Raw genomic sequence first — 24,251 nt, forward strand, 5'->3', positions numbered from 1 at the left:
TGCCTACTCCAAAATTCCATTTTTCTTTTTGCCCACCCTCCATTCATACTCTTGATCAGTTCACTACCATTGTTCAGCCACTGAGTGGCACTGTTGTTCAGAACAAAAGTCCCCTCTCATGTCATCTGGTGATGCCAAATCTGGCTGTGATGTGGGTTTTCTATGAAGTTTGCACCAGTCTCTTTTCTTTCAAAATACGGTCACTCTATATTTTGTGATTATTTTAACACTACATTTTATTTGGAAGGTCAGACTGAGGTGTTCTTTTTGTTGCATAGGTGCTCTGTGACAGTATTTAACAAATCAATTCTAAGAGATGCCTTACATGCTATGTGTATGCATGTTATTAATTAGCCAGAAATACTTACTATATTTTACCTAAAAGAATTACAACTTGACTTTGAAAGAATTGTTTAAATACAAGCTTTGTATTTAAAAAAAAAGTACAGGTTTTGTATTATGAATCATATTAACAGAATCAAAGTCCCGTGCGACAGATCTCTGTGTATAGTAATTGGCAATGATTTAAAATAAAAAGATCACATTTAGATACCATACCATTTGTTAAAAATCTAGACAAAAGGTTTCAGGAGTACAAAATAATAGTAATTCACATTGAGCACCTCCTGTGTACATTTTTAAATGTATAAATATTAAAGTTGCTGCATTAATCTTCTATTATATAATCTTTTAGATAAATATGTTATAGAGAGCATTTCTGTATTAAGGGGAAGTCTAAGAATTTCCCATTCAAATTCAGATTTAAAAGATAGCAGTATTAATTAAAATTCACAACCACACTTTCCTTAATTTAAAATATTCACATAATATAATCATGCTACTAGTATTAAAATACTGTTCTAGGGACACATGGGTGGCTCAGTCAGGTAAGTGTCTGTCTTCAGCTCAGGTCATGATCCCAGGGTTCTGGGATCAAGCCCTCTGTTGGGCTCCCTGCTCAGCAAGGAGTCTGCTCCCCCCTCCTACTTGTGCCTTTGCTTGCACATGCGTGCTCTCTCTCTCAAATAAAATGAATGAAACCTTTTTTAAAAAATAAAAGACTAGTAATGATATCTTCATAATATCTGTGCTTTTTAATAAATTAACAGAAAATAATACATTGTGATTAGGAGGATGAGTGGTATATTGGCTTAACTTCTTTAAAAAAAAAAATACTGTGGTGCAGCCCGGTGGCTCAGCCATTCAGCACTGCCTTCAGCCCAGGGCCTAATCTTGGAGACCTGGGATCAAGTTCCACGTCGGGCTCCCTGCATGGAATCTGCTTCTCCCTCTGCCTGTGCCTCTCCCTCTGCCTCTCTGCCTCTCTCTCTCTGTGTCTCTCATGAATAAATAAATAAAATCCTTTAAAAAATACTGTGGCAATAGAAGCATATGATCTTTCTTCTATATAGTTATTTTTCACAGGTACTGTTTCTGGCTATATTCAGGTAATTGAGCCAGTTGACTTTTAAGGGTTTTTTGAGCCTGGGAATTCGATGAAGAGCTGCTGTTTACTCTTTTGGTGTCTAAGAGATCTATATAATAAAGGGATACATTAGGGTGGACAAAAGAAAAGACAATCTCCAGATGATTTCTCTTAAATCTTGTCCGTTATTATGCTTAAATGAATATTACTGTGATCATCTGATAAGAATTCACAGGACTTCAATTTGCTTCCTAAAATTAAAATCCAAGTTCCCCAAGGAGTGCCTGGGTGGCTCAATTGGTTTAGTGTCTGCCTTTGGCTTAGGTCATGATCTTAGGGTCTTGAGATCCAGCCCTGTGTTGTGCTCGCTGCTCAGCCAGGAGTCTGTCTCTCCTTTGCCTCTCTACCTGTGCAAACAAATAAAAAATCTTTAAAAAAAATCTGAGCCCCCTCCCCAGGCAACTTTTAATGTTTTTTTGGCATCTCAGTTAGTTTGCTAACTTTTAAAAGTTAGTTTACTACAAAGTAGATCTTTGGCTATGGAATCTCAGTTTATATCTATGGAAGGAGAAAGCTAAAGACTGGCTTACTCTGACTTATGCTTCTCTGCTATTGCTCTGTCCATTTTTTTTCCTACAGACCAGAGCCACAGGAACAATTGCTTTTATAATAGCATCTTAAAGAGGGATGTTATATTTTTTTGTTCAGATCACTTGTGTTATATAGGTAGAATCATCTTATTCATTTATTCACCAGGCATTTTTTGGTGCTTACTGTGTGCCAGACTCTATTCTCATTGGTCCCTGGTTTTCCCTTCAGCGTTCTCAGGTTGCTTGGGCCTCATGAGGCCTGTGCATTAGATGGCCCAGGCAGGCATACTGTCAGGAACCACCTCTTTTTCTAGATACCCAGTTCATAATTCCTCCTTCCTGCCATGCCTGACAGAGATTGTATCAGCCTGATAGGGAAGGCTCCAGCTGCTTTCATGAAGCCCAAGTAAAAAGCTTCAATCTGTGGTGATAATTGTGACAATGATGATAAGAAAATGAGACAATACCTCTATAATTTGGAGAAGTCACTTTGTGTTTTCCTCAATATACTTCCTGCAGAGTGTCAGAAAGGAAGGGGAAGTAAAAGTCAACCAAAATAGTTAGTAGTGGCAACAAAAAACTTTCTAACAATCTATGCTTAATAGGACCAGTAATATCAGAAGTTGGGAGAACTTCATCAGGGGTACCACACCCGTTATCGCCTCCCGTTATAATATTTTAAGAGTAGATAGACTTGTAAGGGAAATAAAATTATCATTTAGACTCCAGTATCTTTTTTTCAAAGTAATGGAGTATATTTCAAGAAATGAAGTAAATATCAATACTTCCAATGATTCTTTGATTATATTTTTTCATGAGATTATGTATTTGTATCTTTCCTTTTAAACATAAAATTGTATAGGCTTTTTTTTTTTTTAAGAAAAACACTGACAATAAAATGAAAACCCACAATTTAAGTCAATAAATAGTTTTTGGAAATTATTGGAAAGTTCCATTTTACATCTCTCAGTGCCAGGTTGTAGTCATAAAATATGTGCCAAAAGGAGAATTTTTTTTTAAAGACTTAAAGAGATTCTTGAAAATTGTTTTTGGAAATTGCCCACCTACCCCAGGAACTTTTTTTTCAAGAGATATTTAGGAATCACAAGCTTTAAAATATGGGTACACACATACCACACACATACATATACATGTATATGCACACACACAGATATTACTTCCAAAGAGAATTTAGAATTTCCAACAACAGAAGTATATAAGTATTATCACTTAATGGACCATTAGGAAAGAAATTTAGATTTCTTAATTTATTGCCATAAGTGTTTTTAATATTTATACTTGTGTATACCTATTTATGTTGCAGATATGAATATACATATATACCTGCACACATAAATATCATTGTATAACATTTGTCAGGTTGTTTTAAAAAGAAAAAAGAAAAAGGTCAAAACTCTCCGTAACCAGATAAACACTGCTGACATTTTTTTTTTTTTTTTTGAGAGAGAAGGTAAGAGGTACAGGGAAGAGGGCGCAAGAGAGAGTCCCGTGCAAGCTCCATGCCATGCCCAGCGTGGAGCCCCACACGAGGCTCCATCTCACAACCCTGAGTTCATGACCTGAGCTGAAATCAAGAGTCAGGAGTTTAACCAACTGAGCTACCCAGGCACCCCAACTGTTGACACTCTTAAAACTAAAACACATAAAACATTATACCATCTCAATTAAAGCCATTACATAGAAAAAAATCCTCTCTCTACTCCTCCCACTTGTTTCTGCCAACCCATTTCCCTAAGAGTAACCATTGTTAGGTTTTTGTAATTCTTCTAGGAAAAAAAGTATGTTATAAATGGAGAAATAACACGTAAGTCACATTAGCACAATAACAGCTCATATGTCTGGAGATGATTTCCCTCTGGACCTTCAAGAACAAAGCACTAACAGAAATGCCCCAGTGCAGATGACAAGCAACAAATTGGTAGAATAACAAAAAGAGAGGCCAAATTAACTAGAGTAGGACATAGTAATGATAAGAAAAAACAAACAAACAGAAGAAGAGCTATTACAGGAGTGAGAAGAGACACTGAGAAACCAAAAACTATCCTCGCGAATGACCCTATGTTGGCCACTCTGCTTGATGAGAAATGATGGTCGTGAAGCAAGACAAACAGTTCCATTATGTTCTGTCCCTTTACTTTCAAAAGGCCTCATTCCATTCTTCTGTAATTTTAGGTCACATGTACTATAGCCCGCCTGGCATAGCCCTTATTAGGGGAGCAGGGTGGTACAGTTTTACCCAGTAGGGACTCTGGAGTTGTGTCTGGGTTTGAATTCTGCCCCCATCACTGCCTTGCTGGATGACCTAGGGGAATCACATACCCTCATATCTGGGAAGAGAAAAAATAAAAAATAAAAAAAGAACAGCTGCTTTAAGGCTAGTTATTGAAAGTTACCACAGCACCTGTCCCACAGTAAGGACTCAAGAGTGCTATCTGCTCAGGTGGTAGTGGTGATGATGATGGCCCTATTATGTGTTTTTTTCAAATACCTCTGGGTTTTAGAATCAGATTAGGAAAGAACCAACTCAGCATCTCTATCTTTTCTTTTTTAATAATTACTTCTGATATTCTGTAACTGCATGTTTGCATGTGGGAACATCCAGCAATGCTTAGACTCTCTGGTCAAGCTCTATTCCAGGGACTTCAGATAGTTTGCTTCCATTCACTGTCATATGACACCAAGATCTATATTTTTAATGTGTAAACATCAGTCTTCTTGCTGTCTGTCATTCAAGTCTGTGAAGTAACAAAATATCACCAGAGAGGGGCCAGATATATCTCATTTTCTCCTGAAGCATTGAGAAAAGTCAAGGTGATCCCCTTTCTGTGGTCACAGCACTGGATTTGCCAGGCCTTTGTCTTTGGGCGTCCCGTGTCCAACTCCTCCAGCTGGTCTCAGATTTACAGGGGTTCTACCCGTCTATTTAGGAATATGCCCCAGCCCCTCTTCCTATTTCCCATCGAGTTAAATAAGAAAATCACAAAAATATTATTCATGACGCTCCATTAATATTTCCTCCCCTACCCCCTTTCCTCCCTCCCAGCCACTCTGTGGTGAAGGCTCTCCATGATGCCTTTGAAGCCCATTCAGTCAGCTTGGGCTTGTGACAAATAGCCTCCACTGACATGTAGCACATGGGACACAAAACTTTTATTGAATGTTTCAGAGAGGAAAATAAAATGAAGGAAAGATTTAATAGACCTAGACACACCCATATTTAGTCCAGATAGCACCTTTGTGCACTTTAGAGAAAGCTCCTCCTTCTGTACAGATGCAGCTCACACCAGGGCATATGCATCTTAACAAGCAGAGCAGTAGAGGAGGTCCTGGATTCCAGCCATCCCACAAGGCAGTCTTCTGTATGTCATATGTGGCAGTCCTGTGCTTAGAGCTAGCACTAAAGTCTGTGGGAGGTGCAGCCAACGTAAGAATAGTCCTAATGAGAGAGAGTGCTAGCAAATCTGCAACCTGCTATATTTCATGTTAAACTCTCTCTGCTCTAGATTTGGAAGCCACCACTGTGCTAGTAATGGTTCATGTCTACTGTATACTTAGCATATTGTCTCATATGCTCAGCCACACTGAGCCTTTTATGCACGTCACCCACTTGGGATGCAAAGCATGTATGAGGTAGATGTCTCATGTATAGATGGTCAGTGAATTGTTCAAGGCCCCACAACTAGATATCCACTAGGCTTAGCCTGAAGCTTAGGTGCAGCAGAGCCAGCAGGTACTGGTTTGAGGAATTCTGCTTTGTAAACATCTCTGAAATCTATCACATGATGGTCCTTCAGTTAAGCCCTTATAATCTCTTGTATGGGCAGGTACAGGAGATGCCTGACTCAACCAAGCTCCTATAATCCTCATGATACTTTCCTCCTTAAAATCTGTAGTATCTCCCATCAACTACAGACAAGAGCAAGTCCAGACAGACCCCTTAGCATGACAACAAAGTGCTCTTTGTGATCTCCCTGGCCCTATTTAGATCCTCATCTTCCCTTTTTTTCTCCCTCCTCCAAGGACTGGATGACCAAGAGGGAAAATAAGCTCACATTTAGGGTGCCAGCAACTTTCAGAAAGAATTTATTTGATTCTCTCCATCCCCGGAAAGCCATTAAAATAATCATCAAATGAAAAAGAAGCATTCTGTTGGACTTAAGCTTATTTTACACTAGTATTGGTGTCATTTTCAAGTACATATGGATGGCAGGAAGCTCGAAGGGATTCAGTTAGGCTCTGATAGAGCTAGATGTTCCCAGTAGCATTTACCAATTGCCTTGATAAATGCTGCATTCTCTGCCAAAAATGACCCTTCCTGAGCTGCCACCACCACTACCACCACCACCACCTGCTCTTCAGGTTTTAAGATGGGGCACACACCTCTCATTGCCTAAAACAAGATCAGATATTCCCCTTTTTGTGCTTCCAGAATACTGTTGTTGACATTTCTTGTTTGTATCACCTGGGATTTTAGGTTAGTTAGTATACATACAAGTCTCTATTTCCCTTGGACTGCTATTTTAGGAGCTTTTTAAAAGTTCCTGTTGTGGTCATCCCTCATCATTAGTGCTGGACAGAGTTTCTGTAGGCATTTCATAAGATCCATCTGCATGAGGCTTGTTCCCTGGTGTTTGGTTATGAATGAAAGAATATGTGCATGCCTGAGGTGGCCAAAGTATTTTATCTTTATTTAGTATATTTTAAAATGCCTGCAATCTAAAATAATTCTAAATAATTGTCATGAGTCAGAATTTCTGAGAAATAAACTAAGACAAAGACTTCTGGGTCTGTTGGGGAAGGAAGCTGTTGGGGGTGGGCGTGTGCCATCAAGGTCAGCTTCTGGGGAATGAAAGGAGTAGCGTTGAGCTGAAGGAGGAGTTGAACTGCTTTGCAGTGGCTGCTGGAACCTCTGGGGCTGGGATGGCCCTTCAGAGTCATCCACCTTGGGGCAGGAAAGCCAGCCTTTATCTTCTGCCATTCCCAACCAGTCACTAGTTGGGGCTAATCCCTGGGGAAAGGACGACCTTAGAGCAGATCTCTTCAGTTGAGGGCTGTATGCAGAGAGGAATTTCTAAGAACCGTCATCAGTCAACAGTCCCAGTGGCTGGGAGACTAAATGTCTTTGTCCAGAAGGGGGGACTTGGACAGGGCACCACAACAATATATTTAAGAATGTGCCTCTGAAAGCAGGTTTTAAGTTTTCATTTCTTTTAACAAAAGAAGTGATTGATGTTTTCTTATCAGTTAAAAGCTTGAAAAGGTTTGTAGAGAGCTTCAGAACCTCTGTACAGCTTCTGGGCTACAAGCTTGTTGAGAATACTGACTCCTTACCCTGGGAACTGTCTAGGTGAAGCCTGGGTAATGGAATGTTTCATTCACTTGCCCAGTGTGCCACACCAGTGTTGTCCTGTTCTCTGTGTGTGAGGCCTGAAAAGGGCAGGAAAGTCTGATAGTCCTTCTGTCTTAAGGCAAAACTGTTTCTGGTCCCTAGGCTCTTCCTTTCGATTTCCAGAAATACTCCATCATCCCATTTGGGGACATGTTCTGGTGACTCCATTTTCTTAAGGTCAAAATGTTTGTGTTCCCAAAAGGAACAAAAATGTTAGTAAGCTAATTTCTGTATTGATAAGTACTTTATCAATACTGCCACTAATTTGGGACTTGATAATTCAGAGATAGATTCTAACAGGAGCTGACTTAGTTTCATCTCTGAAAAGGTCTTCTGCTAGGCAGAGTAATAGATGCAGGGATCACAGATGCACCCACTCTGATATAAGAACCAGCCTAGAAAGAGGAAGGCCCTGTGAGTCAGCCCCTTGTCCCATTTTTACAGATGCTTCTACCATAAGCTGCAGGAGCTATATATCTGTTCTGCAGTTAATAAAAGGGAAAGCTCTCTTTTGAAAAATTGCTGAAGGACTTAGGTTTTTTTCAATACTAATGTAATATATAGTATAATAGTTTCTACATACAGTCCCTAAGGATGATTCCTTTAGTGAGGGAAAATCCCTTTATCTAACCTGTGATTTCTAAAAAATCAAACCTTTAGTTTTTTTATATGTGTGCAACACTCGGACTATTGTAGCATAAATTACATGTGAAAATGCATAGGGGCACTTCATTGTTTTAAAAACTTGGCAGCTATTCTGATACATAAAAATGCTTGCATTTAATAACTCCACAGTGTCCCTATGTTGATGTGAACAAAGAAGTATAATAATTGATCCTTTATTAAAGACAGTGAATAAAGTAGCTGAGTGAAAAAATCCAGTGTTTCATTATTGCCTCTTACTTTTTCTTACAGGACAAAGTTCTAAAACTATCAGTTCCTCCCCAAGCACTGAAAGTTTGCCTGGAGGAAGAGAATTCACTGGCTCCCCACCTTCATCTGCTACTAAAAAGGATTCCTTCTTCAGCAACATCTCCCGTTCCCGCTCACACAGCAAAACTATGGGCAGAAAAGAATCTGTAAGTATATAAGGACACTTTTTCTTTCATCCTTCAGTTTCCCCTAGCGTGCTGCATTTGTTAAAACTTCTTCGGTACTGGGTTTTGTAAAGCTCTTAATTGGTCTATAAACTAAAGCAAAGAATTTCATCAAAATATTTTAATTTTATTATTCTAACTTAGTGATATTTTAAGGCCACAGTCTGCATCATACTGGGGGAAAAAAGCAGCATCAGTTTAAAATATGTCGAAAACCAAATCTTAGTCCTTTTGTCTCTGCAAATGCTATTCTGTCAAAGTCTGTGTTATTATTATTTTTTAATGTAACAAGTAGTGTTATCAAAGAATAGGTTAAGACACTTATAAAACAAAGCAAGGTGTATTTTCAGTTTTATTTCATGAAAAGTAAAAATAATTACTTTACCACTTGTTTTAAAGTTATACAAATTACACTTAAATGATGATAAATTGATAGCTACTCTCTAAGATCCTCTGTGTACATTGTTCAGAAAACTATACATAAAGCATATCAACCACTTTAAAAATCTGGTTGTGTCTAAAATTGTTTTTAAGCCAACTTCACAAAAAATAAAACATTTAGTAACCACATCTTAGAGGTAATTCAACATCTAATATTCTAGTATGAAGAATCCATCTGCCCACTGGAAGAAGATGCACATATAACAGGAAAGGATCTAGCTATTACTGAAACAGTTCTAAATTAGAAACAACATCCCTGGGTGGCTCAGTGGTTTAGCGTTTGCCTTTGGCCCAGGGCGTGATCCTGGAGTCCTGGGATCAAGTCCCATGTCAGGCTCCCTGCATGGAGCCTGCTTCTCCCTCTGCCTGTGTCGCTGCCTCTCTCTCTCTGTCTCTGTATCTCTCATGATTGAATAAAAAAAAAATTTTTTTTAAAGAAAAAACTTTTAAATGCTGTCAGCAGTAGGTAAAAACTAAGAAATAACTTGACTTAGATTGTAAAGTCCTCTAGAAGTTCAGGAACTATAAAGGAGTGAAGTTGGAACTTGCTCTTCAGGAAATAGAAGGATGGGTGAAATAAGTGATTGGGTCAAGGAGGGCACTTGTCTTGATGAGTCCCGGGTAATGTATGGAACTGAAACTGCTGAATTGTACACCTGAAACTAATATAACACTGTATATTAACTGTATTAGAATTAAAACAAAATAAAAAAAAGGAAGCAATTAGATTCCCTTTCCCACTCTGGCAGCACTCTGGAAAGTGTAAAACAGAATGTCTCTGGACAGAGAGGTCAGGTACATTTTAGTACACCTTACTGGAAAAAGAATGATGAGTATATTTAAATACTAAATCTGAGATCCCCAAGTCTCACCACACTTGCTTCCCAGAATACCAGTATATATATCCTCTCAGGAAGGAGATGAGAAGAATTTTCTTCACACAAAAGTTATAAATTTTTGTAACAGTCCTACAAATATACTGACCTTAGGGGTTCTCCAGGGAAACAGCTGGTTCACTTTACAGTGAGCCCAACCTTCATAGCTCTGTCCAAACACAGACCTTTCACTTAGTTTTTAGTTCACACTACTTTACATGAGCAAGACAGCCAGGGATCACCAGATAGTTGAAGAAAGCATCCGTTAGTTAAAGACCAGCAAAAGCAAATAGAAAAAAGTAACTGGAAGAAAACAGTTTATGCAGGTGAAGAACACTTTAGAAAAAAAAATAATAACAACAAAAGCTATTAGAAATCCAAATATGATATTTAAAATGTAAAGCTCAATAGAAGAGTTTGGAATTGATAAAATTGAGGAACTCTCCCAAGAGAACAGAATACAAGACAGAAATGGAAAGTAAGATAGAAAAATGGAAGAAAATTAGAGAACAAACCTAAGAGGTTCAAAACTTGAAAAACAGAAATTCTAGAAAGAAAACAGAAAATGAAAGGAGATAATAAAAAATACAATTAATTAAATGTTCCACTAATGAAAGGCCTGAGTTTTCAGATCAAAAAAGTCCATAGAAAGGCCCACACAAACAAAAATAAACCCACACCCAGATACATCACTGAAAAAGGTCAGAACTCTGAGAACAAAGAGATATCCTCCAAACTTGTAGTGTTGAGGGAAAAGAAAGATTTCCAACAAAGGATCAGGAATTAAAATAGCTACGAATTTCTCATAGGAGCACCAGAAGCAAGGCAGTTTGAGAAATACCTTTAAAGTTCTAAGAGAAAATTACTTTCAGCCTCAATTCAATACCTAGCCAAAGTAATTTAGTGTGAGGTTAGATATTCACGATTCAGATATCCACTTTGAGATATTCACGATTCAAATAACTTACTCCCATTCTTAGAATCTTCTGGAGGATGTGATCTATAAAAACGAGGACATCACTGAGGATGGGGAAAACCTGAGAAAAAGGAAATAAAGCATCCAGAGCAAGACAAAAAGATTCCTCAGAATGATAACACAGGGAGATCCCAACACTAAGCAGAGTACAGCTAATTTAACAGGTCCAGAGAGCAGCAGCCAACTCAAGTTGGAGCAAGTCAGAAGGTTCTACAAAGTTTTCTCCAAAAAGATGCCATTTGGGGAAGAACTATTTGAACAAGTTAAGAGATTTAAACTAGGAGAAAGTTGGGGTTTGAATTAATGTTAATTTTATTAACAACTAAGCCATTAAAACACAGGATGATTTGTAACTCCAAAGGAAAACGGTGTCAGAAAAAGAAAAAAAAAGGTTATGATAAGCCTTGTAACTGAGCCATGACTAGAATTTACATAGACATTATACTGAAAGCCTATTGGCTATTAATCTACTCAGAATCATGGGGACGACACCTGGGTGGTTCAAGTTGAGTATCTGACTCTTGGTTTTGTCTTGGTTTTGGCTCAGGTCATCATCTCTCTGTTGTGTTGAACAGAGCCTGCTTCAGATTCATAGTCTCTCTCATTCTCTCTCTCTCTCTCTCTCTCTCTCTCTCTCTCTCTCTCTCAAATAAATAAATGAATAAATAAAATCTTTTAAAGTATGATAAAATTCTGTAGAGAAGATGGGGTGTGGGAACTGTGTCTTTGCATGGGGGAGGGTAGTGAGCAGGTGGTATGGTCAGTATAAGTGTGTAATACTCTAGAAAAAATCAAGAGATAGCAATATAAGCTAGAGATATTGAGACAAAAAATGGGTAAAAGAATTGAAAGGAGTTCTGTCTGGAGAGCAGGAAGTAGAGGGTGGGGCTGTGTGAACCGTTTTTCATAACAGGCCTTATAGGACCATTTGACTCTTCAAAGTGTTATATATATAACTTAGATTAAAAATAATAACTAAAAATCACAACAAAACCAGAATGTATTGGCATAATAAATTAGAAGAGATATCTGCCTATACAAAGAACATGTCTCTGAAGAACCAGAATAAGGAATAACAAATGAAAAAGGCATATGGAGACATGTTTCATTTGCATTCTATCATATTTTGGTGGCATATGGATTAGTCTACAACACCAATTAATTACTTTCTTTATGGTGATAACTGTAACTTAAAACTGAGAAGTCAGACAAAAATAGATATAGAGTAAGTCTAATTCTCTATGTAGACCTGTTATGTACCAAGAAACAGGATGTAAAATTATTATTCAAAATTTAATATATTTTCTAACTGTGGGAAGTAAGTAGGCAGAAGTTTTCGAGAGAAAGCTCCTCATTTTTCAGTAGGTTATCTTATTATTTTATGAAATAAGGTAGTCAGTGCTCTTTGCCAGATAATTCTAGGTCTCCCCCTTTCTAAGGCACTTGGTAGGATCGCACCTTCTTGTCTCCCATGAGCTGTCAGAGTCACATGACCAGTTCTGTCCAGTGAGTTGTAAGGGGAAGTGATACGTATGTATTGCAACTACAAGATATTCCTCATCTCTCTTAACCTCTGTCAACTCATGATAAACATGAAGTATGAGTGAAAAATAACCTTTGTTGATTTATGCTGAGATTGTTGCTTATCATAGCCTAATGGTACACTGTTGGAAAATGTTCAGGCCCGTAGCTAGGAACCATTCTCCAGTGGGAGCCACATACCACCGCTGCCCCTGCCCACTCTCCTGGCACTAGAGCCCATTACTGGGCACCTCCCATCTCTATGCCTAGTTTACTTTCATTTGGGTATGACACAGGGATATTCCATGTCTTCAAAAAAGTTCAAAATTGTTTTTCATTAATATCATCATTATGAGTTTCTCACATAAGCAAGTAGCCAGAAATTAAAGGAAAGATACCTCTCTCTTTGGATCCCCAGTGCCTTAAGCTATATGTACCTTACAGATTTCAAGACTCCATTATCTGTTAAAATGGTCCAAGATCAAGAAATTGTTGATATCAGTTAGCAAAAGGTTAAAATAGCAGTTGAAAACAGACATTAAAACAAAATAATCTAGTACTAGTTATCAACCTAAGTGTGGTGAAATCTGCTTACAGTGGTTCAAGTGTCATTATTGAGAAATGATTCTCAAAATCAATCTGTGTGACATATTTTGGACAAGCATCATATATAAAGTCATAGAACCTATTTCTTCTCAGTATCGTTTTTTAATGTACTATACAAAGCCTTTCTGTAATCCACAGACTATCTCCTTTAGACGAAGATATATCACATTTACTCCTGCCAATGCCCGATTTGGCCATATAATAGAATACAAAACTCAGCTAAGTCTTTAAAAGAGGTAACGAATTAAGCTTTGTGCCATATATTTGTGAAAGACACCATTCTACTTCCTATCTGAAATATGAGCAAACTAGTGAGAAGTTTTAAAAATTGACCTTTACGTCATTTTCTGTAGTAGTGTTGTTGTGAGGGTTTGTATTTATTCACAAAGACAATTTTCCCTCTACTTTGTTTCCCAAAAGAGCCTTTAGGTCTTACCTAATTCAGACCCTGGTTTAATCAAGCTCTCACTTTTTAATCTTGAAAACAAAATTGAGAATTTTGATACTTTTAATTTTCCATACTTTATTTTTCATGATAATGTAAGTGACATCCAGCACTTAGTTTTCTAGAAATCTATTTTAGTTGGTCATTCATCTGACTGTTAAGTAATTTTTTACTTGTTTTAGCACTGTTAGTCATGTTCCGCAATTGTTGCCAAATCATTTCCAAGAATATCTTTGCTAACATTCAAGAATAGGGAAAATACTGAACCTAAGAAAAGCTCTAAAATTAGTTTGTGTGTAAGTTCTAATATTTAAGAACATCAGCCAATTAAAACTTTTTTTAAAGTTCCTGGTGAACTGCAAGTCACTTTGGTATGCTTTGTGATAATTACATACCGGTCTAAAGATACAAAGTTATCCATGATTCAGAATCCTCTCTAAACTATAGGAAATCAAAGTGTCCAAGCTAGAAATCCCTGCATAAAACAGGATGTGTAATGAAGTATACACCACCTACAAGCTCATCCGAGGGTACTCATCCTCTGTTTTTGTGACCCCTGTATGCACTCATCATTGCTCTTTGGTAATTTGAACATATGCCATGGTTATACTAACATAATTATTTTTGTAATATTCATTGATCTGTTCTTTATGACAACAAAATAACAAAAAGTGTCAGATGAAGGAAAACAAATTTGAAAGCAGACTCTTCTGCTTTCAGAATATTTAATTATAAATTAAACATTAAATATATTTACTTCTGAAACTATGGACAACCTGAACATTACCAAATCTACTTCAGGTTATGTTCTAGGAATTGAAAGTTAAGACATATCTGTATAAGAAATATATGAGAGTAGTCCCAGTGAGTGTGCTTGGGGCAAAATCGGGGGAGAGGGAAACCCACCAAATGTTAAGTAATAATTAAACTAAATAAGAATATAACTCATCAACGTGAGAGACATTATATGGCTTAATGCCAGAGAAGCAGTAAAGATCACAAATAATATGAATTCAGAAGATAGATCATCATGGGTTTTTTTGTTTGTTTTTTGTTTTTTATCTAGATAGGCTTTGCGTGAGAGATCAGACTTGAACCACAAACATATTTCTTCTTTCATTAAATGCAACCATTGTTTCCCCTTATGAAAATCCAACAACTGCCTAAGACAGATAGTGGTGATGGATACCCGAGTAGGCAGTCAATAATGTCTGTTGTGGGTGTTTTCTTCTCTCTTACAGTCTCTAGCAAAATGTAAAATGGTAGGGATTATAGCAATTTGCTTGTGGTAAAAATAAAAAAAAATTATTATCTCAAATGAGGAAATCTGTTGCTTATTATTTCAAGTAACAAGAGTCCTGAGACTGGCAAACCTGGAATCAGATACTTCAGCTGTTCATTGACATCAACCAACTTTTCCATCCTCAGGGTTTTGGCTTTGTTCTCACCTCACATCCATCATGTTCTCAAGAGGGATGTCACAGAGCCAGATATATATCCTGTCATCTCCCCGCCCCAACACACAAAACATCTAGAAAAGTTTCTATTTGGAAGCTCTCCAACAGGCTTTCCCCTCTTTCTCCCATCTCATTGGTTGGCCAGAATGAAATCGCACACCCACTCCAAAATCAGTCTCTGGTAAAGGGAAACTTTAGAGAAGTCCATGACCATGCAGAAAGGTGGTGGAAGGATGTACCTATACAGATAGATAGATGAATTATCCCTAGAGTATTGATTTCCAAAATGATTTCTTTAATCCTTTCCTGAAGTATTTGCCTTTGAAAAGAGCCAGTTCTGTTGTAATGTTTCATTGGTGAATATTTAGGCAGCTTGAGTTAGATTGGTAGTTGGAAGAGAGAAATTGAACAGTGGCATTCCCAGGAGGCCAGAATTTTCCTAATAACCCAATTTTCTCTTCAGTCAGTGATATATATACTTCCTAAGAGCATGTATTATGTGGAAAGTATTGATTGTGATGTATTTCCTTGCGGCTTCTGTTTGGAATTGGAAGACAACATCTAGGGTGTCTAATTATAGAGTTTTTTTCAGTTCATAAGTGTATATTTGTATTCTCATTGTTTGATCAATAATACTAATGATAACTGGATTAAAATACAGTCTCACTTAAAACACAGTCCTATTTAATATAGTTTATTGACCTAAATACATACAAAATGAATTTAGACATCAGCAGTTTTTCTGTCTTCTAAGGAATTTTAAATCTAAGGCCAAAATGAACTCATATATTTGAAGCATAACATTTAGTTACTCGTTAGGTGTTATATGAACCTTGTTCACAACCTTTCTGTCAGTGGACCAGCTCAAGATCAGGGAAAGTGGGCCATGTATCTTTGTAGGAGCAATCCTTCCTCCTATTTCCATCTTTTTGCCTTACCCAAAACAGTAATTCTATCTTGAAGAAATGTGAACATCAAAAAGAGCATCATAAAGAGCTCTGTTGTCAACAGCTTACAGGATGACAGTTTTAATTTAACTTAGTAAACAGATTTTATAACCAAGTTTTAATATCTTTATGCTTCAGTAACTTTATTTTTAACCAAAATAGCTGAGGAGCCTATGAAAGCAGAACCACAGGAAGTGGAGTGCTGAACCTTGACTATGCTGCCCTATTTAGGACAGTGAGCTGCTGCCCTTGGGAACAAATGAGACGCTTATTCCCCTCATGCTGTGCCTTCTTCTCCATCATTTGTCTTCATCTCCATCATCTCCATAAATGCAAACTTGCCAGACTGTGCCCGTGCTGAACACTGCCCAGGAGGCATAGACAATAGTTGGGGAAGAGCTCAAGTGAAACAGAAATATTTAGAATCCCTGGCTAGAAATTCCTGTGGGTTTGAATTATGCTAAATTAAATGTGTCATTAATAGCATTTGCTTCCTTCCAATGACCTTTCTTGAAACTTGACATTTTTTTAGTCTTTCAAAGCCACATTGCCTTGGGGGCAGTAATTTGTGTCCTAAAGTACACATGTGCACAGCAGGGAAAGAGATGAGGACTTTGAATTGTCCATGGTCAGCTAAAGCCAGAGGCCAAACTGTGGGGACAGTTAGGTTGTCCCCCTCCTTACTCCTCAGTGGCAACACCACCCTCTCCTACATAGCATCTTACTGCCTTTTATTTTTTTTAAGAGATTTTATTTATTTATTCATGAGAGACACAGAGAAAGAGACAGAGATATAGGCAGAGGGAGGAGCAGACTCCCCACAGGGAGCCTGATGGGGGACTCAATCCTGGGACCCCAGGATCATGCATTGAGCCAAAGGCAGATGCTCAACCACCGAGCCACCCAGGAGTCCCATCTTACTGCCTTTAAATCTCTGTCCCTAGCATCTCATCATTTACTCTCTGAAACCCAATGTTAACTTTTTCAGAAAGCTATGTGTTTAATTGACTGCACTTTAATTCCAGGAGGAATGACTTAGCTCCTATCCTAGGAACTCTAGACTTATTGAACAAAAGGCGAGATCTGTATCAGATAGGCCGATTTCTCCTTACCTCGAAACCTTAAAGCTAAGAAACACCTTTTTGATTTTCCCTCAGACTAGAAGTGCTGGGTCAGTTGGTGGCTTGGGCACCTTTGCTGCCGCTTCTCTCTTTCCCCAAACCCTCCCAGTTTTCCCTCCCAGCTTTCTGCTCCAAGATGCCCATGTGTCAGGAATTCATCCATGTGGAAGTATTGCAGGTGGTAAACACCAGGATCTCCACATATGCAGCATGAGAGAAAGGTGCAGGGTTACAGAGCATTCAGTAATGCAGGTTGTGCACTGCTCATGAGAGCCCTGCTGAAGGAGCACATGAGTGTGAAAACCCAACCTTGCTCTGTTCACTGAACAGCATGCCCAAGTCTGGAGGCTGTGTTTGCCTTGAAAAGGGGCATTCTTCCTCTCTGTACTGAGGTAATAGCTAAGTCCTGCACCCAAAAGAGGTGACTTTTCATAATTAAATTAAAAGCATGTTTTCAGTGAATAGAGGCCCCAAGAGGGAACCACAATTGTTGGAAAAATTTTTGACCTTTCTACTTTGCGGCAATAATGATAAAAAAAAAAAAAAAGAAAGAAAGAAACATAGATGGTACCAGAAAAATACATGTTAGTGTTGATATGAACAGCTAATGAGATGAGAAAAACAAAATCAAAATACTCTTTTGACCATAAGAATACTAAGTATAATCATTTACACAGAGGGTTCACCATTCATGCTTTATTAAGCCTCTTAATAAGCATGTCTGTCATTATAAATGCATGTGATTAACTTCACTGTAAATTGTATTTGATTAGAAGAGTAAACTTGGCTCACATAAGCTTAACCTTGGCCTGGAGTGTTTCTCTGCTTGTGAAGTACAGTTGGTCACAAGCAACTTTTAAAAATACATGAAAAAAAAAAATAAGCAAGACCCTTCTCAGCCCTGACATTACAATATAGCTGAAGTATTTAAAATGTCTTGAAAATGTAGATCATTGGAATACAATCAAATCCCCAAATTTCCTTTTTATTTCAGATTATAGCTGAGCCCTCCCTCCTTTTCCCCCAGAACTGTTACCCACTTAGTACAGTTCTGTCTGTAGCCTTATTTCCAGTCAGAACATCATTTTCCAAAGTTACTTAGGTCAATAGATAGAAGCTTTAATAGCAGTAACTCCCAAGTATAGTGATTTTTATAAGCCATGAACAAATTAGCCTTACCCTAAAAAATATGGGCTACATTTGAAAACAAGAGAGAACAAAACAAAATGTTTCAACTGGAAAAGCAGTTATGAAAGGCGTCACTTCCCCTTCCCTACCCCTGCCATTTATTTCTTCATATACCCCTGGCTTTCCTGGTAGTATTTCCTAATTATTGTTTCACCTTTGATGTTCTTATTGTTCTGCTTTAAAGTTTCCTATCTTTCTTATTTTGTCTCTTTGATAAACTCTTAAAGATGGTCTAATCTTATTAAATAAACCCATTCCAAGCATACCTTGCCCCTGCAACAGAAGGCCTTTCAGACTGGCATCTAGGATTGGTCTCTTTCAGGTGATCACTCTGACCTCTTGATCATCAACACCTTTAAATTCTTGGACACCACCCTAAAGTTAAGACAGAATTGTAAACAAGATCATGGAAGTTTGCAACATTTACCTGAATTCTTTCAATATGTCCCCTCAGATATATCAAGAGTCCGATTAACAAGAAAGCATAAAGAACTAGAAAATTATAACATTAACCTGCCCCACATACACATATACACCCACCCCACATACACAGGTACACCCACCCCACACAGTGCAAATTGAAGGAGGCCTTATATGCAAAATAATGTTCCAATTAATTTAACATAGGGAGAAATGCTGCCAAGTTGCTTAATTTCAGGATGTTCTCAGTCAAGATCCTAGACAGTCTTTTGGATTTGAAGCATATTTAGTTATATAGTCCCCATGAATCTCTTATTCATTCATAATAATGCAAAGATACACATTCCATAAAATACCAATAATAATACTTTTGAAAATGAAATCGAAGAAAAAGTTAAACTTTAATGCCATCCAGCTAGACAGTAATAAAACTACTAATACCTATTGTACTGCTCAGGATAAATGAGTGTTGATTTCTTTCTGTGTCTGTAGTCAAAGTCACCAACTCTCAGTCTCAATTATAACTGAACTCCTTTTTGATATCTGTGATGATTGTCTTCAGAATTAGGTTTGAAGGTTGGCAGTCATAAGACCTTTTTTTCGAGGAAATGAGTGGGTCTAATTTTGTTTTACCAGGAATTGAGATTTAAATTCCTGAGATGATCTAATGAAATTTAAAGACTTTAAATACTGGACCTTGCATTTCATTCCAAAGAGAGTGTCATTATTTAGGATGCTTTAAGCTGAATATAACAGAAACCCTGACTCAAACTGATTCAAATAATAAGGAAAGTTATTAGGTCAAATAAGTCCAAAGGACTTCTCATTCCTAGGTTTGCATTAGAATCACCTAGAGAGCTTGATGAAAAATGTCAGGAACAGCAGTACTGAATCAGAATCTCTAGGTGGAGCATGGGACTTTGTAATTGTTAAAAACTTTCCAGGTTATTTAACTGTCAAGGTTTAGAACCAATTCATCAGTGTCTTCAAGGACCCAGGTTCTTTCCACCTCCCTGCCCTGCCTTGCTTAGCAAAGTGAGAAGTGAGACAGCTATAGCAGTTCTCAGCATCATATCTATTCACCAACATCTAAAGGAGAAAGATAAACCATGTCTTCTTCTTGAGAGGAGGGACCTATTGGGGCAGAGGATATGAGATGAACATGTGGTACCCACACTCCTCCCTACAGTCAAAGTTCTGTTAGGCCTATTGAGTGCCACTATGATCTGTCAACTAAAGCTTTTCTGCAGTTACTGTTAGGGAAAAATACATCAATTTGACTGTCATGACGTATTCATCTTCAAATGAACAGTCATCTTCGGAACAGTCATTTCTGTTAGAGGCAATTTATATGTTCCCCAAAATTACCATGCTATGCAAAGTCATGCATTCAAAACTAGCGGACTCATGGGGAAATGGGATTGGAGAACATCACTCAAAAACTTCATCAGTGATACATTAAAAAAAGGTAGGAACCTGGCAGCCCGGGTGGCTCCGTGGTTTAGCGCCGCCTTCAGCCCAGGGCCTGATCCTGGAGACCCGGGATCGAGTCCCACGCGGGGCTCCCTGCATGGAGCCTGCTTCTCCCTCTGCCTGTGTCTCTGCCTCTCTCTGTGTCTGTCTCTCATGAATAAATAAATAAAATCTTAAAAAAAAAAAAAGGCAGGAACCTGGTTAAAGTGGTAGCATGGTTTATACATGTGAAATGATTAACAAATAGATCAATACTGTAATAAATACAGTCCTGAAGCTTGGTTGGGGAAATGGACCTCAGAAAGATTGCAGCTTGTGAGTTACCATGAAGTAGTGGATGGAGGACTGTCTAGAATCGAATGAATTTGGGATCTGGGCGTAGCTTATCACACACACTGTCAACTGAGGTAGCTGGCAGATTTGCGAGGTGCGTGCACGTATGCATTTTCTGTATTCCTGAATATCTGGTTATGCGGTGTCCAGCATTCATGTGATGTTCCCTGTGAATATATTTGTGCATAAGCAAACGTGAAATTCACATTATACTCAGTTCCCTAACCCATCAGTCTTGTTGGAAGAGATTCACATTTTCAAAACAGGCGTTATCACAGAACTAATTCTAATCTGGGTTTGACATGCAGCTTCTGAATGTCATAGGTTAGGGCCAGGAGAGTGAGGATATAGAAAAACTATACTTTATTAATTTTTTGTTCTCAGTTCAGTAACTATCATGTTAATTAGAAATTTTAGAGGAAGTCCATTTTATTAATAGTCACATACATCTCAAGTATTTTGGAACACTAGCTTGCTCCCAGTGAATGTCTTCCTCAGTATCTACCCACCAGAATTCTTCAGGGGTTCCTTCTCCCTGGGATAAATCCTGTGATTTTAAGGCACAGCCTACAAGGGCCCTTGATCTCATGCCTTCAACCTTATCATCAGTCCTCACTCCATTTCCTTGTCACCCCTTCAGGAACACACAACTATTAGAGTTCCCTCACACCAGCCATGCTGTCTCATGCCTCTGTGTTGTTCTGCTCTGCTCTTTCTTCTGACCAGAATTATTTATGTGGCTACTGAACTCCTCGAGTTTCCTCCAGTCTCAGCACAAGTACCTTGTGGCCCATGGAGTCTTCCTTCCCACCCTCTAGAAGCTTTAAGCACTTTCCATAAGTAGCTATGGGCCAACCTAGGCACCAGATTCCAGAGCCTCTCCTCAAACCTACAGAAGCAGCATCTTGAGATGGGAAGAGGAGTGTTTAGATTATCTGCAAATGCTTCCTTTGCTCTGTCAGACAACTACCTATATTCATGTATAAGGGTTCTGTTGCTATCACAGTATCCCCTGTGCCAGATATTGTGCCTCACACTCAGTAAATGTTTATGAATGAATATTGTTGAAGGATTTGCATGCTATGCATGAATTTAGATGTATTAGGCTTTACTCTGACCTTTCCTAGGGCCTGAAAAGTCACTTCATATCCCGGTGACACTCACCAACCCACATAAAAAAAAAAAAAAAAACTAAACAGCAATTGTTTGTATATAGTGAGAAATAGGGTCTTTATAAATTAGTTTAAGGAGTAAATTAACCAAAGTGTGATAGGCATGTGAATAAGCCAGGTAACTTAGAGAATTATTTCCTTCTCTCTCTCTCTCTCTCTCTCTCTCTCTCTCTCTCTCTCTCTCTCTCTCTTTCTAGCATCTCAGAATTGATAGTGTTTGTGTTCATCAAAGCTATTCCAATGCTTGGTTTCCTTTTACCAATTGTAACAAAGTATTTCTTAACCTACGCTTGATCCTTTCCTTGGATTTGCTATAGGGTGCCATTTTTTGCTGTCCTTAATGGGACATTATGGGAGTCAGCCCAGAGAATGGTGGTATAAGGGTGCACACTTCATGCTCACATGGGTCATTTAGCTTTGCTGTAAGAAAAACAACCTTGGTAAAGGCCCTTCTATCTGGGTCAGCCATTGTGCAGACGCCTACTTTTTGGTGCCAGGAACAGCAAGGGAAAGCACACAGATGGTACTACCCAGCCAGTAATAGTATGAGAAACTCAGCTGGAGGCCCCGGTGCTGGCTGGGTGGTTTCATCAGTTGGTCTGATCACGTGTAAGCAAAGAGGGAAAAACCCTTGTTAAATAAAGTAACATCTGTGCTAATTGGCATGGTGGAGGAGAGAGCTATTCTGGTCTACAAAAGATTGGTCAGGTTGGCTAATTACAAAAATGAGATGAGATGATAGAGCCCAAAAATCCAAAAGATGGGGACATTTCTCCACAGATGCCACTTAATGCACCAAACACAGGCCCTTCTAGGAGAGACCTTTTTTTAAATGTTCAGTAGACCAGCAATTGTCATAATAACTATGCTTAACATTTTTATACCTTTTGAATTTTTTAAGGCTAGGAAGTTCCTAAGACATACCACATGTCTATAGGTATTTATTTAAAGGAGCACTTACAGGATTTTTGTAAAGTAATAACGCTTATAACTGTGCAGGTAAGGTTTTGTTCTTCCTCTGGTTATACCTGTGTGAGGTTATCTTAGTTAAACATTTAATTTCTGGTATATTTATTTCAGGATTATAAATTTATTCAGTTTACTTAGAATTTGTAGTAGATGATCTTGTTTTCTGACACCATTCTTTTCTGTTTATTGTTTTTGTAAACAACTTCTAGAAAGGTACAGTTAGATTAAAACAGCTCACAATGTTGCAGTGCCAGTAGGCGCAAAAGCACATTTCTAAAGGCTAAACATATTTAATAAATAATACTTATTACTGTAAAATTATTTTCAGAAATGAATTTAAATACCATGGATTATGGACGTGTCCTGCTTTATCCTTTTTATTACATTCATGTTTGAAACTTTTGTTCTCTGAAACTTACACACAACCTCTGTTTATCAAAAGTTACAGAAGAGAGCCTGCATAGTCTGACAAAACTGATTTATATTTGGCTTTAAAATAAGTGCTTATGTCTACAGTGGGATAAATTAATACCTAATAGTCTTAAGAATTAGCTCTAAATAGAATAATGAAGCCACCCTGTACAGAACTGACCAAGGGAGATTGGAAAGCCATGTTGGAAACCTGTCTGCCATCCTTCCCCTCTTCTCCCTGCATCCCACTCCATGTAGAGGTCTTTTGGACTGTTACCAAATATGCATCTAACCATGCTTCCATCTGTTAAAACTGCAGGGAAATAGAGCAGGGAAATAGTAAAGTGTTTCACAACATTTCCTACAGTGACTGGAAACTGTATTCAGAAGTAGGAGGGCATGAGATGGGTCATCTGCATCTTTGCCATTCAAAGTGCGGTCGGTCGGTAGACCAGCTGCATGGTCATTTCCTGGGAGTTCATTAGAAATGCCGAAGGCTGGTCCCCACTCCAGACCTACTAAATTAGACTGCATTTACAACATTCCCCAGGTGATTTGTGTGCATATTAAAGATTGAAAAGAGTCTAAGAATAATTGAGTACAAAATCAGAACTAAAGTTTGCTACAGATAAATCCAGTTTCAAATATATCCTAGTATGAACATGTTCTTCTAGTGGATGATGGTGCAGTGCTATGCTAAAGGTTGTAATCCACTGTCCATGTATGTCCTCTATTTTAAGCATTTTACATATATTAAGTCCTTTAATCCTCAAGGACTGAATGAGGTCGGTGCTCTAATTACCTTTGATTTTATAGATGAGAGAGGTAAGGATAGAATGTGGTTAACTCCACATACCAAAAAAAGAAAAGTACTAGTCATGACTGGACAATAGGTAATTTCAGCCTTATCAGGTAGAGCCAAAAGAATAAAAATAGGGTAAGAAACTAAGATCTTTTTACTTACCTCAATAAAAATTATGAGAGGCACTTGAATAAAAGAAAAATTATTTCTCTTAATTTTGTGAGCTTCACGTTCTATTTTTAAAATATCATTTATAATCTATGTCCTATATATACCACCCACAGCAAGCACGTGATCTGAGTTATTATTTTAACCTGCCAAAACCTGACTTCAAAAGGATATTTGGAATACTTTCATATGTAAAGCAATGAAGTGAATGTGGATTTAATGTGTAATTGGTCAACTCTAGGGGTATGCTAAAAGTCACATTGCAGTTTGGGAGAGGAAAGATTTGCATGGAAAATAAAAGTTTCTCCCTATATTTCACTTGGTGGCCCTGCCCTCTGTCTATCCTAGGGCTACTACAGGGAGAGTCTCCATCTACTAGGCCCAGCTGAAGCAGCAAGATCAG

At 38.0% G+C, this 24,251-nt stretch overlaps 1 protein-coding gene across 1 annotated transcript in view; it reads left to right on the forward strand.

Annotated features, from left to right (window-relative positions):
• The window catches only part of TBC1D5 (TBC1 domain family member 5), a 530,534-nt gene that overhangs the window by 465,274 nt on the left and 41,009 nt on the right, over positions 1-24,251 (forward strand). The window contains exon 19 of the mRNA XM_055321341.1: positions 8,342-8,505. Within this exon, the coding sequence (XP_055177316.1) occupies positions 8,342-8,505 (164 nt within the window). The remainder of the gene's footprint in view (positions 1-8,341; positions 8,506-24,251) is intronic.

This window comes from Nyctereutes procyonoides, unplaced genomic scaffold (genome assembly GCF_905146905.1).
Source record: "Nyctereutes procyonoides isolate TBG_1078 unplaced genomic scaffold, NYPRO_anot_genome, whole genome shotgun sequence".
Classification (NCBI taxonomy): Eukaryota; Metazoa; Chordata; class Mammalia; order Carnivora; family Canidae; genus Nyctereutes; species Nyctereutes procyonoides.